Below are 18972 nucleotides of genomic sequence, written 5' to 3' on the forward strand. Positions count from 1 at the left end.
AATTGACAACGGGGTGAAGGGTTAACATCTCCACAAGGAAGAATAGTTTGTGCGCGTTTACGCGAAGGGTTGTGCCATTCGGACCAGTGTTTACAAAGAACAGATACAAACTATCATATGTATGGGCCTGTTTTTCTTCACTGTTCCTTTCCTTAACTCCCCATAGCACATTTCTCATATCAGCACCCTAGTCTACCCTCCCTCCTTTATCCATCCGTCTTTCTGGCTCACGTCCCTCCCCTCCCATTCTCTGTGGATGCTTAGCTCCGCCCTCCTCCTCTATTCACCCCAGCCTCCATCTCTCCATCTCCCTGTTGCGTCTTGCGGTTAGTCAGTGTCTTCTCTTCGTTTGGGGCAGCCTCATCTCTGCTGAAAGATGTCGGGCCCTCTGACTGCTAGCTGTAGCTCCGTGGTCCTCCTGCTCTGCCTGACAGTCCTCCTTCCGCCGCTGCCGCTGAAAGCCAAGGTAAAAAAAAAAATCACAAGAGATGCGCAGAGAAAAAGTAGCCTAATTTACGCTGCAGCAGACCGGCTAGCATCACATCAACACATAATCACGTCACCTTAGTGGTTTGGAATTTGCTGCTATCGTTTCCCTTTGTCACAGGCGCAGTGAAAATGACATGCACCTGCAAATGTTAACCTGAAAATGTTATGAATAATACAATGGTGTGTCCTGCTTTACAGTGATGTGTTGTGTTATACAGCGCTGTGTGTGTTGTGTTAAACCGCGCATGGTTCGTGAGTCAATGATGAGTCATCGGTAGGCTAATTGATTAGATTCACAACCTGTTAAACGTGTTGAAGCTTACATTTCTGACTTCTCACCCATACCAGTCGCTATATGAATTCAGGTTTATTTATATACTTTGCTCACAATGGTAACACACTGTATATCAACTGTTAGTCTGTGGATGGAGGCAGCGACCGCAGGGAGTTTGATGGATAAACGTTAAGGACAGTTCAGGTTTAACAGCTAAGGCGTTATGTTTAGGGTGGAGACGGGGAGAGGGATGGAGATGAGGGCACCAAGTGGTGTGTGTGTTTGTGTGTTGGTGGGTGGGGGTGGGGTCAGGGATGGGCCCCATCATCGCTAGGCAACCAGAGGAGAGGGAATATGTCTGTTCACCTTACACAGGTTTATGAGGGGAATAAACCAAGGAAATAAATGGTTGCAGAATGAATAACCTTGTTTTGGTTGAATGTGCTCTGCTCTCAGGGGTTTTGTTAGATGGGATGTTTGAATATGTAATGTATTACATAACTATAATTATCACAAGAAAAGATTAAATCATAAAAAAATATACAATAGTATATTCACTTATTAATAAGTATAGTAGTTGTTGATAACGGTTGTAGCATTTCAACTGAAACAGACTGAGTAAGAAATGTGGGACATTTTCACATAAAAAAACACAAGCCTACATCGAAATCGAATTTAGCCCTGGCTCTGATAACATTGACATGTACTGCGTTTGTTGTTCAACACATTTCCTGTCGGAGACGAGATTAATTTTGTCAGGAACAGAATCACTGCCTCTGCTGAGAGCTCGCGGCACATGGGTTTAAAAAAAAGACGGACAGTTTTTTGCCTTATGTTATGTCATCCATCCATTGCCCTGCCGTTTCCATAGTGACGCGTGATGAGAGAACTGAAACCGTGTGGAAAAGGTGACGATGAGGGCTTGGCGTTTTTTTATTTTCCTGCTGGTTTGATGGTTAGGATCAGAGTGATGCTACCGGTTGCCTTGGACGTTGTGTTTGTGTTTACACAGCCCACACATTTACAGAGGAACATCCACATCAGACAAGGGCTTGGCTTGTTTAATGACTTCCGTCCATTGCTAACTACCAAACTGGTGTGTTGTCAGCCTTATCAAATCAGAGCTCTGATTTAAACAGATGTATGTGTAATTTCACCCAGTAGCTAATTTAATCAACAAGGATATAATGGAGATGTTGGCGGTGGTGAAAGGCTGGTATTTCTGTATGCATGTCGGGGGGGGGCTGGTGGGGTTAAATCGTTAGTTAACTACGAGTCCAGCTGTCAGCGAACACACATTCACACACACAGAGATATACACTCACATGCACGCATACACACACATGCAGTAGCTTCAGAGGTATTCAGAAACCTTCACTTTGTGTTGTAGACTTAATTTATAATGAATACTTGTTTTTAGACATTTGTGCAAATTTATTGAAAATATAAAAAGTAATCTAATGTATATTAAGTATTCAGACACCTTATTCAGTAAAATAAAGTGTCAGTAAAGTGTCGGTAAAGACCCTTTGGGCAGTTTCTCCCATTCTTCCTTGTAGATCATCTCAAGCTCTGTCAAGTAAATGAGGATTGTCAGTGAAATGCGATGTTCAGGTTCCCTAGCAGATTTTCAATGGGGATCATGTCTGGGCCTTTGGCTGGCTTAAGAATGTTTTTGCGCTGAAAGAATAATCGTTACCCCAGTTTGAGATCCTGTGCTCTGGATTAGGTTCTCTTCAAGTACCTCTCTCTATTTTACTCGGTTCATCCTTGCCTTAATCCTGACTGGTCCCAGTACCTGAGAAGCATCCCCAAGGCATAATGCTGCTGTAATGGTTGTGAAGTGGCTAGCCAGTTATCACAATCAGTTACGTCACCCGAGCTAACGATGGTCATTGGTGACAGTTGTCACTCTGTTCAGGGGGTTGCTGGGTCGATCCCCAAACTGGGCGGTTAGAGCAAGACGGTTAAACTAACCCCAAGGTGTTTTGCTGTAGGGATGGTGTTAGTCAGGTGATAAGAGGGAAAACAATTTCGCCAGACAAAGCATTTTGCATTCAAGCCTACTTGGAAGACTTGGGTCCCATCAGACCAGACAATACTTGAGTCTTGTTGTACCAAATGTCACAATGATGGAGTCCACTGTGCTCTTGAGAAATTTCAAAGATATAGCTAATTATTATATATATATATATATATATTTTTTTTTTTACACATTTCTCCAGCTCTATGCTTTGACACAATTCTATCTCAGAGGTTTACAAAAAGTGCCTTGGATTTCAGGTGTGTCCTTCCAAATCATGTCCAATCAATTGAACTTGCCACAGACTCCAATCAAGTTCTCAAGGAGAATTAAAGGACACATTTATTTTCAGTAAATTGGCAGAATAAGTAGAGGATGCAGAAACAATCTAATCTACCGCTGCTGGGAAGAATGGAGGTGGCTGCTATGGCAACAGGCTTCTGAGGGCACAGGCTGCTCACGCACGCACACACATTTACTGGGTCTGTTTCAAAACTACAGGTTGGTCCGGAGGTCTTTGAATGTATTCTGCAGTTGTGTTTTATGAAGACCTTTTCACATCAGACAGTTGTCACACATTGCTTCTATAGACACCCATCCTGAAACTCTAAAGAGCAAGTAACAACAAGAGATTGATGCACAGTGGCTCAGGAAAACTCCCTAGTAGGGTTGAAACCTAGGAAGAGACCTAGAGTGGAGCCTGTCTCTCAGAGGGAGGGCCAGTCTATGTACAGAAGAATACAATAGCCACAATATCTTTGCATGTTCATATTACCAGCAAGTCAATAAATACATTGGGGCTGTGTCTAGAGTCTTTATGCAGAATTTAGATCAGCTGCAACAAAACCAGGTGGACTTTGGACAGTGACAGCAGGAGTCCCAAGGTTGGTCCATCTCTGGTCCCCCTAAGATTCAAGAGGACACCAGAGAAAATAGAGGGAGCGTTTCTTCCTTGACCTTCACACCCTTTAGTCAGACTACATTTCATAGACCCTACCGAAGACGTTAGTCTTCAGTAAACCCTTAACGCATCATAGTGGTAAATATTACCACTCACTCAGGAATCAAATGAAAAGGAAACTCACCAACCTAACAAAACCAATCAGGTCAACAAAATCTCCATTCAACCAGCTAACCAACCATATCAAACCTTTGAATAGTGTATCAACTTGGACATAACTGTCCTAATGATCAGTACTAACACAAACACATCTGATCACCCGGTCTCAAATGTGTTTGTAATATTGCCAGGTACAACAAGACATAATTAAAAGAATACCGTTATTTCAATCCACATTGTTCTCCTCTGTCCATCCAATATTGCAAAGTTGATACGAGCTGCCAGAACATTCTGAATGGTAAACACTTCAAAAAGGATATTATGAGATATGAGATCGAGGCCGCTTGGAAAATAGCTAAAGTATTACTGTATAAATTACAGAAGAATCACAGAAAGGTCCACAGATTCTGGGTCACGAATCCAGGCTGTGATGGCAGTGTTTTTCCCCCGTGTAATTCACGAGAAATTCTCATTCTATCATATCATTCATATTGTTCTTAAACGTCCCCTCTCTCGATCCCTAGTGATAAGCGTTCTCAGAGCGGTTCTATCTACACAAGGAAATCTCCAGGGGGGGAATGTCGTGGATGACATCGGCCATGGCTGTCAGTTCAGGGCGGCTCACGGTTTATGGTTGTGGCGTTGAGCATTAAGGACAGTCTCTCTGCAGGGAAGAAGCTGTGCGCAGAGCAGTGATGTCACTGTGTGGGCGGGGAGGCAGCACAGGCCCCTCCCCCCACATGTCACTTTGCACATTAATGGCTGTGAGTGGGAGAGGTGAGGACACACGACAGAAGGAGAAGAGGAGGGCTGAGGATAGGCAACAGGAGGAACAGGGAGGGGGGAGGATGGATGACTGCAGACAGGAAACAATGAGGATGAAGGATGAACAGAAAGGGTGAGGATCTTCAGGAGTAGAAGAGGGGGTGGGTTAGAGAGGAGACAAGGGGGTGGGTTAGAGAGGAGACAAGGGGGTGGGTTGGAGAGGAGACAAGGGAGTGGGTTGGAGAGGAGACAAGGAGGTGGGTTAGAGAGGAGACAAGGGGGTGGGTTGGAGAGGAGACGAGGGGGTGGGTTGGAGAGGAGACAAGGAAGTGGGTTAGAGAGGAGACAAGGAGGTGGGTTAGAGAGGAGACAAGAGGGTGGGTTAGAGAGGAGACAAGGAGGTGGGTTAGAGGCTAGAAGGTGGGAGAGAGGAGTGGCGGGAACCAAATTGTCAAATTAAGTAATAAAGAGGTTTCCCGAAACAATCACAACTCTCTACATAAGACACAAAACTCAGTTGAGTAAATCACGTCAAACATAATTAAAACATTTGGTCACAGCCAATACAAACTATTCCCCTGAGTGTGAACCTGTAAAACCTACACAGTTGTTCGGTGAGCGATAAGTCCTTAGTCATGCAGAGAAAGAGGTCAGTCCTGAGTTGCTGTGTGCAAGATTAGACCAAGCAAGAGGCTGAGTGCAAGAACCAATAAGGGATAAAGGCCCCATAGAGGAAGAGGTTCAGATGCGTGGTGGTGGAGTAGCTACCAGGGGAATACAAACAGCTAATGTTTCAGATGAAATTTGTGCACAATTAAACATTTACAATAACATAGGATGCATCAAACAAACCAGATGAAATCAGACACAACATTAGGTCCTAGGTTGGATAATTCTTCAGAACCTTAGGACAAATGTACAGAGTACACATAGATGACCAGATATAACATTATGTGCTGAGACAGAACGCTGCAGGCTAAATTTATACACACACACATTAGGAACAGGCAAACACACACACACACACACACACACACACAAATAGAAACAGACACAGAAAGATGCAGATTGTAATGTTATTGTCCTGGATGTTGGTTCGACTGATTGTCTGTGTACACACCATGATAAAGACACAGGTTTATAATGTTATTTTAAGTAAACCTCACAATGACACTTAGTTGAACGGTTTTATTCTAGATGTTAATGTTTGAGGCAGACCCTAATTCGTCTTTTTTGAAAGACCTTTTTTAGCATCTCTCTCTCTCTCTCTGTGTTGTGTGTGTGTGTGTGTGTGTGTGTGGGTGTGTCAGTCGTTATCCATAGCCCGGGGGGTGGGGGGACGAGGTTCGGACACCACAGGAGGTGGGATCAGGCGAGCCCGCAGAGACCTCCGGGATTCGCTGCCATATGAGGCTGGGATGATGTCATATCCTGGAGAGTCCGCAGACGTCCTGACCAGGCGTGGGGGCAATGAGCTGCTCTATCAGCCAGAGGAGTGGAGGGGGCAGGGCTTAGGTCAGGCCCTTCAGCAGCTGTTGGAGAATGACCAGAGGCGGGAGCAGGAAACGGCGTACCTGGCCGGGTTGCTTCGTCTCCTCAATGAGGCCGAAGGTGCCGGCGTAGAGGAAGACAGTGAGGAGGACCAGGTGCCAGGGGACTTCCAGGGGCCCTATCCCCAAGACTATGATGAGACAGAGCCGGGGATGAGGATGGGAAAACCCCAGGCTGCAGCTCAGTGGCAAGGCCTGCTGGACCCCCAGCTCACACAGGCCCTGCTCAACAGATACAGGCAGGAGAGACAGCAGGCCGCGTCACCAAGTCTTCCCGCCTCCATCAACAGGCTGGAGACAGGAGGACAAGACCCAGACCAGGAGACACTCCGGTAAGGAGCCCCGCAGGGGAAAATCAACAGCTAATGTTTTTAGTTAGATGGCATAGATGCATTTACAAAATGTTGGCTTCCATGTTTGTCTCCTACTCCAGATACCTGGTAGCTAAGATTCTGTCCAGCATCAGTCCCAACAACCCCCAGCGCTCATCCGGCCGCAGGGCGAGGAGAGACCTGGCTTCTGGGGAGAGACCTGGCGGAGGGGCGAGGAGAGACCTGGCCTCGGTGTCAGGTGCAGGGGTAAGAGCAGCCTCAGGCCCAGTCCTCCATAGGTCCCGTCGCTCCCTGGACTCCCCTGCTCCTCCCTCCCCAAGCCAGGAGCCTCCGCTCGGGCTGCTGAGGGTGAAGAGGCTGGGGGACGTGGAGGAAGGCCCCGGAAGGCCAGAGGGAGAGAGGGATGGCCACAAAACCTCGGGCCATGCGGTGGGGCTTCAGAGAATGAAAAGGATCGACACCGACCTGCAGCCTGCTGGGAGGTCCAGCCGCAGGAGGAGGGCCGTGACCTACGACCTGCAGACCCTAACCTATGACCCCGAGATGCTGGTCCAACACATCCTACACTACCTGCCACAGTAGAGAAGAGAGAGATAAACAGATAGATGGAGAGACCAATAGATTGACAGAGGGAGAGATACAGAGACAACCCCTCAATAACGCAGTAACAACACTTTCACCCATACCAGGGCCGTCACAGAGTGCTTCAATCTGTGCTATTTATTTTACATAGATCTTATTTATGACTCCTTTGGGAAGTAAATGAAACATAGAGGTTAAGAAAATATTTTCACAATAGATGTTCTCCAGCAATTCCCTAATTCCCAGATGTAGTTAGTTATATTATTAATATTATATAACTTCCCATTCGAGTAGGGCTATTTTTCAACTATGACAAGAGGGGGTCATAGTAACTGCCACGAGAAGTGTGTGAAGTTTGATCCAACATCATAAAATGTTTACTTAATGTTGTTATTGTCTGTATGCAAACGGCTGATTTATTCATCATAGCTCTATACTTCTCGTGCTGGAGATAGGAGATAAAACGCTATCACATTTTACAATACTTGTAAATCAATTACTTGCACTCCAGTTGACAAAATCGGTGAATTGATTGAACGGACATTGTTGTCTAGAACATCTCACCCGTATAAATATCGCCATGACAAAGTGTATACCAGCTTAATTATTTCACGCTAATTGAACATTTAGCTACACAGTGATACAATAAACATATCTAGCCACCTTGTCCGAAGAGCGCATTGGATTTTGGTGTATGTAGTTCAACTGCATTTCATCCACCAATCTCACGTGACCACAGAAAATGTAATAGCTGGGTTGCAGATGTTGGATGAATCTCAAATCGCATACTACGTACTACAAGTACGTACTTCGCGGATGATGGTAAAGTACGTATTGTTTAGTAGATAGTAAGCTAGTAGGCCAGTATTGGGACCGTTTGGGATACTCTACCTCGTCATAAAATTGCGTCTCCACATTTAGAGGATTTAAATAACATCACACACAATTTGAATATTTAGCTAGAGACCATTAAGCAGTGTGCTAAACGGACTAACGTTTCTTATTAAGTTTACTTCCACCTCAAATAACATCTGTGACCTGTATGGCTTTTGCCACTGGCCATTTCAATAGCTTATTAGCCAGTAGGCCTACTAGTATCTTACTAGGATTAGTCATAAGAATTGAGCGAATGCTAGCGAGACTAAAGACGAGATTTACACTGACAAAACTATTTCATTTCCTGGCACAACGTTCGTTTTTCTTTCATTCGTGAATGACATTGATACAATAACTAGCCTGTCGTGTCAATATAGGTGACGATGAGGTTCAGCCATTGTCTTTTCCATAATATCCTCATAAAACAGTGGTACGTTTAGCAAAGATATGAAGTGCAAAGCCTAATAGAGATTTAGAGAACAGAAATGATCACACCACTCTTATCAGTAGGTATAGTCTTTATTTGGTAAACAGAGCGAGAAGTAGCTACTATTCATCGCTAGATTGTATGCTGAGTTACAGTAACTTCTAGATTTTAAGTTAACAGTAGTAAACACGTAGCATGTATATGACTACACGTTGAACATCTCTGGTTATGTCACAAACAGGTAAGCACAATGGTCATGCAGGACCAAATAACCGTTATCTACTTAAACAACTGGTCAGTCGTGAACACCATGATACAGATGTAGGGTTTTAACTTGATCACCATGTTTAAGGATAATTCATAGTGTATTTGATGCTTAAAACGGCTTTGGAAGTTGGTAATTTCCATTTTAAAATGTCAGACTTGAATTTCCCTTACAGAGAAACATATGTTCCTTCAGTAAGATCCTCAGAGTAATTCACATTTACTGTTCCTGCTGCATTTAGTACTTCAAATTAAGATGCTATTTATTTACAGTCATCTGCCTGCAAGAGGGCTCTCTGTACTCTCCAGTTGTCGATAGAAAGACTAAATTATTAGTATTGATACTTTGTCCTGCAGCTGACATCCCATTATTGCGCTGCCATGGCTACGGGGTCGTTAACGTATCCATGGTTAATGTATAAAACATAACCCTGGCTTCCGCTACCTTGCTTTCGAAATTTGACGATTCTAATTACATGGTTCTCCTTTCCTGCAGCTTTGCCGGTGGCTTTGAACACACGAGTTATTGTGATGCAAAACACCTGTATACTGGATGTGCAATTTACAGCAATCCCTCCCTCACGTTCTTTTGTGTTCGTTTTTCTTGTGACGTACATGGCTGTGGATATAAAGTGTGATTCCGATTATTGTTGTGGCTTTGCCAATTTATGCCGTTTAAAAATCTTGTACAAAAATACATATCTGTCCTACTATATTTTATCGCAAACGTGGATCACAGTAATAAAATTCTATGTGAAAACATGATTGATCAGCCTACAGTTTTTTAACCAGTACATATATTTAAATTTTGTGACAGTACAGCGAATTCGTTATACAAAAATAAATACAGTATTATTACCTATTTACTGTAAACAAGAATATTTGAAGACATTAAAGATGCATTCAGAGATTATTTGTCCACTGGTTGTGTAAGTGACGCCGTCGAGCCAAAACGGGTCCCCGAAAATTGTGTGCTGTTATTTATTTGATATGTACCACATACCATCAAACCCACTCACTTTCAAACTGGGAATTTCATAGCTATCTGAGGTATGATAGGCCTAGTGATTCTACTTATTAATGATGCACATTACACAGCCAGCCCGAAATGGGAGGTTTAAAACAACTGTTGGTCATTTGTTAAAGTCCCAGACTGCATCTTTAAACAAACATGCACAATAATATCATCTGACAAATGACTCATTATCAGGCTGAATATGAACATTACCAAAAATAAATATCTATAATGATTAGAACAAGGATATAGCATTCTACAAAGTTAATGGAATGTTTTTAAGACTAACCCCCTTTTTCAACATCCCATAGTTAAGTACCATCAGTTGGAATTCAGTCATATTGGAATGGACAATCATTCTTAAATTCAATAATATCACCTACTGGATTCCTCCAAGGCTACAATTAACATGCTTTCAAACACTGAACGTTGAAACATGGTTGTAGATATCTAGAAATATCTCTATCTCATGTATAATATCATCTTATCGACACTAAATTAATTAACGCTAGCCAATAAAGTGACCATACAGCAAAAAGTCAATGGCACTAGTTTTCTATTTGACACTGTGAGTCACCATTTTCCCTGCTCCCTAAACCTCTCTGTAGCTTTAAGGATTTTTTTTGTCCTCCATTTCAGGGAGTAGAACACAGCAGCAGGGCTACGGTTGCCAGGTGACCGTTTCCATGCAGGGTCATCTAACCAGGATATGGATGGTGATGATGTCATTTTTTAGGGGGAGTAGTCAGTGGGTTTCTTCTAGTTTATTGAGCTGATAAAGATAGAAGATATGATGGGAGGAGTGAAGGAGGAGGACGAAAGGAGGGAAGAAAAAGGAGAGGAAATTAGAAGGTTACTAAAGATACAAAGATGACAAGTATTAAGCACTCAAAGTGTGAAGGAGATGAAAATAATTATGGTAGAGAGAGAGAAATGAGAGAGGGATGGAAAGGAGAGGGTTAAATGGAGAGGGGGATAATTCCTAAGAATACCCAAACAGCATAAAATATAGAGAGTTATACAAATGTGACTACACAGACTGGAGTATCGTAACACTACTACTGATAAAATTATTATTATTAAGAAGAATATTGGTTTAAGCCCGAATTTCCATCTGAAGATGTCCTAATGATAGCAAAAATCAACCATCTGTTGACAAGCAATGGCTAGCTAAGGTTAGGGTTAGGTTTAGAATAAGGTTTAAAGTAAGGGTTAAGGTTAGGGTTAGGTTTAGGGTTAGCATAAAGGTTAGGGAATGTGTTGGGGTTAGTAGATAGTTAAAATGTTACTGATAATCGGTAGATAATTTTTATAGCACCTACAGAAACACTTTTGGGACACTCAGAATAAAGTATTACTAAATATTGTAGCGACTAAGAAGCCTCACCGGTTTGATCAACTCACAATGCAGGTTATGCAGACAGCAGAAACCCAGTCACTGTGGAGAGAGCAGAACAATACACTCTTACACTCCGAACTCCTGGACCTTTATTAGTAATAAACATTAGACAAGAGGGTTAGAAAACCCTCCTCCCTTGGAACTATTCCCATGGACCTCTTCCCCGGGACTACCTCCCTGGGACCTCCACCCTGGGACCTCCACCCTGGGACCTCCTTAAGTGGCTAAAGCAGAGCCGAAACAGTTTAAGAAGACCAGAAGCAGAAGCCTCCTCACCTAGAAGCTGTACAAAACACCAGATTTCCAGCATGTGTTTAATAACAGACATGCCTTTCAACACAAACATGCCCCTATGTTTGTATGAGGGCCCCAGGGGGAATTTCACGCACAGTCCAGGAATCACAAGGGGCTGACTGAGTAAATGGGTGTTTGAAGCATATCGGTCCTACTACCATCAGTAATTATTCATTGGTGATACAGCTTAAACATTTTTTTTTTTACAATTCCAAAAGCTGAGGCGGTCCTGAGCAGGATATGACATGCACTGCCTTATGGGTAGTGTAGTACATGGTGCTCTACTCACCGTCTTTGGTGTCCTCTGGGAGCAAAGCGTCCTGTCGGTTGCCCAGCACAAAGGCCAGAGTGGCCAAGATGGCAGCGTCCAGGACCCCCAGCAAGGCCAGGACGAAGGCCCAGTGGATAGAGCAGTTCCCCGGGGAGAAACTGGTCACTCTCTCCCCACACAGGTCCCGCATGTCCGCACAGTCCCACGAATCAGGGAACAACATACAAGCTAGCACCAGGCAGAAACCTGCATAGAGGAAGACAACACAGTGACTACCAGGTCCACTGCATGACGCTGAGAGGAGGGATGACACAGTGTGAACCTGGTCCGCTTCACGTCTGACGTTCATTCATTTGTAATGTCGACCGCTCCAGATACTGCGAGGTCAGCAAAAAAATATAGATTTTCATTGATCAAGTTGAATGATTTGCTAAACAAATGTAGTTGTTGGTGTTTCAGTTCAAGCTCTGTGACTTTAATAATCGCAATCAAAGTCAAAAGTTTGGGGCGCTTGGGAAACCTTGGCGCTTGGGAAATTTCAGCGAAATAAAAGCTGAAGCAGTTTAGCATATTGAAAATAGATCTGAATAATGTACTATTGAAAATAGGCTCCTAAATATGTGACCTGTTGTTCGGTACCTGCAGTGAGCTGCAGCCAGGCACAGATCTTATAGACAGTGGCCGCGTTGCAGAAGCGGAAAAGGCAGAGGCATCCAACACTGGCCCAGACCATGGTCAGAGACATGCAGACCAGCACGGCCGGAGAGTGGAACGCTGGCAGGGGGGTCAAGGTGCTCAGAGAACCACGGCACTCAGGGACCAGCCGGTCAGACTCCACACACACCTGAAGGCAACAACACAGGAACCATGGGCAATGTTGTTTTAATTAAAGATCTGCTAACAACTTAGTGACAACATTACGACCATGTGTTATGACTTGTTATAAGAAGAAGCTTTAAAGGGGCAGCATATAGTTGCTACATCATAACTGGACATTGAAATTAGTGATGCACTGGATATAATATGTATGACTGAGTGATGCACTGGATATAATATGTATGACTGAGTGATATACTGGATATAATATGTATGACTGAGTGATATACTGGATATAATATGTATGACTGAGTGATATACTGGATATAATATGTATGACTGAGTGATATACTGGATATAATATGTATGACTGATTGATATACTGGATATAATATGTATGACTGAGTGATGCACTGGATATAATATGTATTACTGAGTGATGCACTGGATATAATATGTATGACTGAGTGATATACTGGATATAATATGTATGACTGAGTGGTGCACTGGATATAATATGTATTACTGAGTGATGCACTGGATATAATATGTATTACTGAGTGATATACTGGATATAATATGTATGACTGAGTGATGCACTGGATATAATATGTATGACTGAGTGATGCACTGGATATAATATGTATGACTGAGTGATGCACTGGATATAATATGTATGACTGAGTGATGCACTGGATATAATATGTATGACTGAGTGATGCACTGGATATAATATGTATGACTGAGTGATGCACTGGATATAATATGTATGACTGAGTGATGCACTGGATATAATATGTATGACTGAGTGATGCACTGGATATAATATGTATGACTGAGTGATGCACTGGATATAATATGTATGACTGAGTGATGCACTGGATATAATATGTATGACTGAGTGATGCACTGGATATAATATGTATGACTGAGTGATGCACTGGATATAATATGTATGACTGAGTGATGCACTGGATATAATATGTTGCAGCATTAAAAACAAAAGAAATACGCAACAAGAAACTTGCTCCCTGGTACACAGACAATACTAGAGCACTTAAGCAAGCCTCCAGAAAATTGAAGCGAAAGTGGCGCTCCACCAAGTTGGAAGTATTCAGACTAGCCTGGATAGACAGTACACTACAATAACGAAAATCACTCATATCTGCTCGATCAGCTTATTTCTCCAACCTGATTGAGGTGAACAAAAACAATCCAAAATTTCTCTTTGATACAGTTGAAAGTTAACAAAAAAGCAAAGCTCAAGAAGTGAAGTGGGTCTTCACTTTAGTTGTAATGAATACATGAACTACTTTGATGAAAAGATCATCACCATTAGAAAACAAATAACTGACTCCTCCCTAAATAGTTATGGTCCTCAAAATCTCAGTTGTCCTAAAAATGTCCTGAACCTCCCTGACCAGGTGTCAATGGAGACACTTGAATTTTTTGATACCGTATCGCTTGACACCTTTACTAAATTTGTAATGAGTTCTAAACCCACAAACTGTCAGCTAGACCTGATTCCAACAAAATTACTTAAGAAGCTATTTCTTGTGCTAGGTCAGCCAATGCTGAACATATTATAATATAATCTGGATCCCGACATATTAAACAATTATAGGCCAATATCGAACCTCCTGTTACTCTCAAAAATCGTAGAAAAATGTGTTTCCCAACAACTGAAGGCCTTCCTGAAGACAAATAACATTTATGAAATGCTTCAGTCCGGTTTCAGACCCCATCATAGTACTGAGACTGCACTCGTGAAGGTAACAAATGACCTTCTAATGGCCTCAGACAAAGGTTCCACATCTGTCCTGTTGCTTCTTGATCTTAGTGCTGCTTTTGACACTATTGATCACTCCCTTCTGTTAGAGAGATTGGAAACCCATATTGGGCTACGTGGACATGTTCTAGCCTGGTTTAAATCTTATTTATCTGAAAGATATCAGTTTGTTAGTGTGGATGGCATATCCTCTGACAAGTCAAAGGTAAGTTTTGGTGTTCCTCAAGGCTCAGTTCTGGGCCCAGTATTGTTCTCACTATATATGCTCCCTCTGGGTGATGTAATCCGAAATCACAATGTAAACTTTCATTGTTATGCTGATGACACACAGTTATATATTTCAATGAAGCATGGAGAAACCCCAAAATTAGCTACTTTGGAAGCATGCGTTTCAGATATTAGGAAGTGGATGACAGAGAACTTCTTGCTCTTAAACTCAAGAAAAACAGAAATGCTAGTTTTAGGACCCAAGAAACAAAGGGCGTTGTTAGCAGATCTCACTGTCAGGTGTCCCTGCATTTCAGTGGCACCTGAATCCTTCAATTGGCCTCGACTGCACATCTAGAATGCCATTCAGAATTGCAATTTGTACCCACACAACTACAACCCCACTTGTAACATCCACTATACTTAATACTGGTAAATGTTCCCCCCTCCTCTATTTGCCTTAATTGTACATTTAGTGTTGCCATTTGTATTGAATTTGCCTTCATTGCACATCTATACATTCCATTTGCAGTATAAGTGTACTTAATACTTGATTTACAAAATGTTCTGCCCTCTTCTATTGGCACTTCTAGTTAGACGTTAACTGCATTTCGTTGTGCTGTACTTGTGCTTGTTCAATTAAAATAAAGTTTCATCTAGTCTCATCTAATCTAAAACGTGTCTTAACAACCTGTTTAGTATTGAAGATCAAGCTGGTGATGAGTTCCAGACACACACACACACACACACACACACACACACGGCCACCTCAAACAGTCCGAGCGTTCCGGTCTTGGGCACAGGTCCTCTTCCCTGGTACTGAATGTTCCTGGTGCCCACCCAGGAGGGCTGCACCAGGATGACCACCTCGATGATGGCGAAGCACAGGGAGCACACGGCCCAGAGCATGCCCACTGCCCGGGCACTGCGGACAAACTCGGTCTGGTAGAGACGGGCAACCTCGGCAGTATGGGGGGTCATCGCCATGGCAACTGAAGGAGACAACCACAGCAGTACGTACTGATTGGTACAGCCTCGTCGCCACGGCAACTCGGATCAGAGAATAGATTGGTAACAATATCAACAACAAAACCCAACAATAATATACAGAACCTACCTATGATGCATACCTACCTATGATGCATACCTACCTATGATGCATACCTACCTATGATGCATCCCTACCTATGATGCATACCTACCTATGATGCATCCCTACCTATGATGCATACCTACCCATGATGCTTATCTACCTATGATGCATAACTACCTATGATGCATACCTACCTATGATGCATACCTACCTATGACGCATACCTACCTATGATGCATACCAACCTATGATACATACCTACTTATGATGCATACCTACCTATGATGCATCCCTACCTATGATGCATACCTACCTATGATGCATCCCTACCTATGATGCATACCAACCTATGATGCATACCTACCTATGATGCATACCTACCTATGATGCATACCTACCTATGATGCATAACTACCTATGATACATACCTACCTATGATGCATACATTAACACATACATACATTTATATACATACATGCACAAACAAACATAAATATATGCATACAAATACATATAGATATACACTCACCTAAAGGATTATTAGGAACACCTGTTCAATTTCTCATTAATGCAATTAACTAATCAACCAATCACATGGCAGTTGCTTCAATGCATTTAGGGGTGTGGTCCAGGTCAAGACAATCTCCTGAACTCCAAACTGAATGTCTGAATGGGAAAGAAAGGTGATTTAAGCAATTTTGAGCGTGGCATGGTTGTTGGTGCCAGACGGGCCGGTCTGAGTATTACACAATCTGCTCAGTTACTGGGATTTTCACGCACAACCATTTATAGGGTTTACAAAGAATGGTGTGAAAAGGGAAAAACATCCAGTATGCGGCAGTCCTGTGGGCGGAAATGCCTTGTTGACGCTAGAGGTCAGAGGAGAATGGGTCAACATGATGGATCCATCATGCCTTGTTACCACTGTGCAGGCTGGTGGTGGTGGTGTAATGGTGTGGGGGATGTTTTCTTGGCACACTTTAAGCCCCTTAGTGCCAATTGGGCATGGTTTAAATGCCACGGCCTACCTGAGCATTGTTTCTGACCATGTCCATCCCTTTATGACCACCATGTACCCATCCTCTGATGGCTACTTCCAGCAGGATAATGCACCATGTCACAAAGCTCGAATCATTTCAAATTGGTTTCTTGAACATGACAATGAGTTCACTGTACTGAAATGGCCCCCACAGTCACCAGATCTCAACCCAATAGAGCATCTTTGGGATGTGGTGGAACGGAAGCTTCGTGCCCTGGATGTGCATCCCACAAATCTCCATCAACTGCAAGATGCTATCCTATCAATTCTAAAGAATGCTTTCAGCACCTTGTTGAATCAATGCCACGTAGAATTAAGGCAGTTCTGAAGGCGAAAGGGGGTCAAACACAGTATTAGTATGGTGTTCCTAATAATCCTTTAGGTGAGTGTATAGATATATATAGGTGATATGTATATATATATATATATATATATATATACATGCAAAAACATAAACATATATGCATATAAATATATACATATAAACACATAAATATATAAATATTTATATACATACACAAACATTCACAAATACACAGTAAACTCCAAAGGCATTTGGACAGTGGCAAAATGTTTCTGTTTATTGTCTTTGTATTCCAGCACTTCAGACTATACAATGACTATGTGAAAGTGATGCTCACATAGGAATACACTACTGCAACAGACAGACAGGTAGACAGACGGGTGTGTAGACAGGTGGACAGACAGACAGACAGGTGGACTACAGAGTCTGACTGGTACAACACAACAACACACTAGACATGATGTATCCATAACCAGCAGAAACAAAGGACATCTTTTTGAAGCACACGATTAAAGACAGTCTGTGCCAACATTTCAATGTTAAAGACATGGACGCAATAAAATCAATGATAAGACCTGAACAAAAGATTCACCTCTGAGCTGCTAGCTGCCGACAGTCCCTCGGTGCAGAGCGACCAAACTGAAATCAGGTCAGCTTTAGTTCAGGAATGCTGAGGATCGGGTGCAGAGTCGACACAACAGAAACACACCATCTGAAATGAGGACCTCTGTGTTTCTCTGGAGGAGGATTTAACACCAATATCTACAGGCCCACATCATCAGCCTCACAGACACGTCTTCTCCATCACAAACGGAAAGAGGAAAGCAATGAGGGAGGGAGGGAGGGAGGGATCGGGGAGGTTGTGGAGGCTGGTCAGGAGGAGGGAGGGATCAGGGAGCGTGTGGAGGCTGAGTAGGAGGAGGGAGGGATCGGGAGCGTGTGGAGGCTGGTTAGGAGGAGGGAGGGATAGGGGAGCGTGTGGAGGCTGGTTAGGAGGAGGGAGGGATCGGGGAGCGTGTGGAGGCTGGTTAGGAGGAGGGAGGGATCGGGGAGCGTGTGGAGGCTGGTTAGGAGGAGGGAGGGAGGGAAGCAGGGCAGGATGAAGGGATGCAGAAAGGGAGGGGGAGAGAGGCAGCGATGTGGATACAGAGAGGGAAAAGGAGGGGATTAACAGTGTGCTGTGGTGGTTCTATGGTGGGGGAGGGGTTTACGCTCCTCAGCCCTGCAGCAGGAGGCAGTGAATGACAAGGACCCCAAGGATTGAGGAGAGGGAGTGCGCTATCTGGGGACCCTACATTACCATCACAGAGGCTGTCTGAGGACCCCACATTACCACCACAGAGGCTGAGGACCCCACATTACCAACACAGAGGCTGAGGACCCCACATTACCACCACAGAGGCTGTCTGAGGACCCCACATTACCACCACAGAGGCTGAGGACCCCACATTACCAACACAGAGGCTGAGGACCCCACATTACCACCACAGAGGCTGAGGACCCCACCTTACCACCACAGTGGCTGTCTGAGGACCCCACATTACCACCACAGAGGCTGAGGACCCCACATTACCACCACAGAGGCTGAGGACCCCACATTACCAACACAGAGGCTGAGGACCCTACATTACCACCACAGAGGCTGTCTGAGGACCCCACATTACCACCACAGAGGCTGTCTGAGGACCCCACATTACCACCAGAGGCTGGGAACCCTACATTACCACCACAGAGGCTGAGGACCCTACATTACCACCACAGAGGCTGTCTGAGGAGCCCACATTACCACCACAGAGGCTGAGGACCCCACATTACCACCACAGAGGCTGTCTGAGGACCCCACATTACCACCACAGAGGCTGAGGACCTGAGGACTCTGTTGCTACCTCAATGAAATATTGCTGGAATTCTGGGACATCTTTGTGTTCATTTTGCCGAGTCAGCCATTGTGTTCAACGGCTGGAAGGAGCAAATCCCAGACTACATTCCAGATTCCCTCTGATAATGATATACATTGTAAATTAGTTTTCTTCTAGGAATACTAAATTGTTTTCATTTACCATGATCTGTTACTGACCACAGTGACCAAATAAGTCATTATCA

The 18972-nt window shown here is 43.6% G+C and overlaps 2 protein-coding genes across 3 annotated transcripts; one reads left to right on the forward strand and one right to left on the reverse strand.

The window, feature by feature from the left end:
* Positions 1-9404, forward strand: pcsk1nl (proprotein convertase subtilisin/kexin type 1 inhibitor, like). The gene is made up of 3 exons (XM_010868882.4): positions 1-466; positions 5922-6493; positions 6595-9404. Exons 1-3 carry the CDS (start codon positions 377-379, stop codon positions 7073-7075), a joined length of 1143 nt encoding a protein of 380 aa, XP_010867184.1. The 5' UTR covers positions 1-376; the 3' UTR covers positions 7076-9404.
* lhfpl4b (LHFPL tetraspan subfamily member 4b) lies at positions 8452-17693 on the reverse strand. Of its 2 annotated transcripts, none has more exons than XM_029124320.2 (6): positions 17462-17693; positions 15202-15425; positions 12261-12465; positions 11640-11867; positions 11062-11095; positions 8452-10429 (listed from the first exon to the last, which is right to left on the reverse strand). In XM_029124320.2, the coding sequence occupies exons 2-5, from the start codon at positions 15418-15420 to the stop codon at positions 11070-11072; spliced, it is 678 nt and encodes a 225-aa protein (XP_028980153.1). In that variant the 5' UTR covers positions 15421-15425; positions 17462-17693; the 3' UTR covers positions 8452-10429; positions 11062-11069. The 2 variants fall into 2 exon arrangements, with proteins under 2 accessions (XP_028980153.1, XP_028980152.1); XM_029124319.2 differs by having other exon boundaries at positions 11045-11095.
* Between the last annotated feature and the right edge of the window lie 1279 nt (positions 17694-18972).

The sequence above is a fragment of the Esox lucius genome, chromosome 12 (genome assembly GCF_011004845.1).
Source record: "Esox lucius isolate fEsoLuc1 chromosome 12, fEsoLuc1.pri, whole genome shotgun sequence".
Taxonomy (NCBI): Eukaryota; Metazoa; Chordata; class Actinopteri; order Esociformes; family Esocidae; genus Esox; species Esox lucius.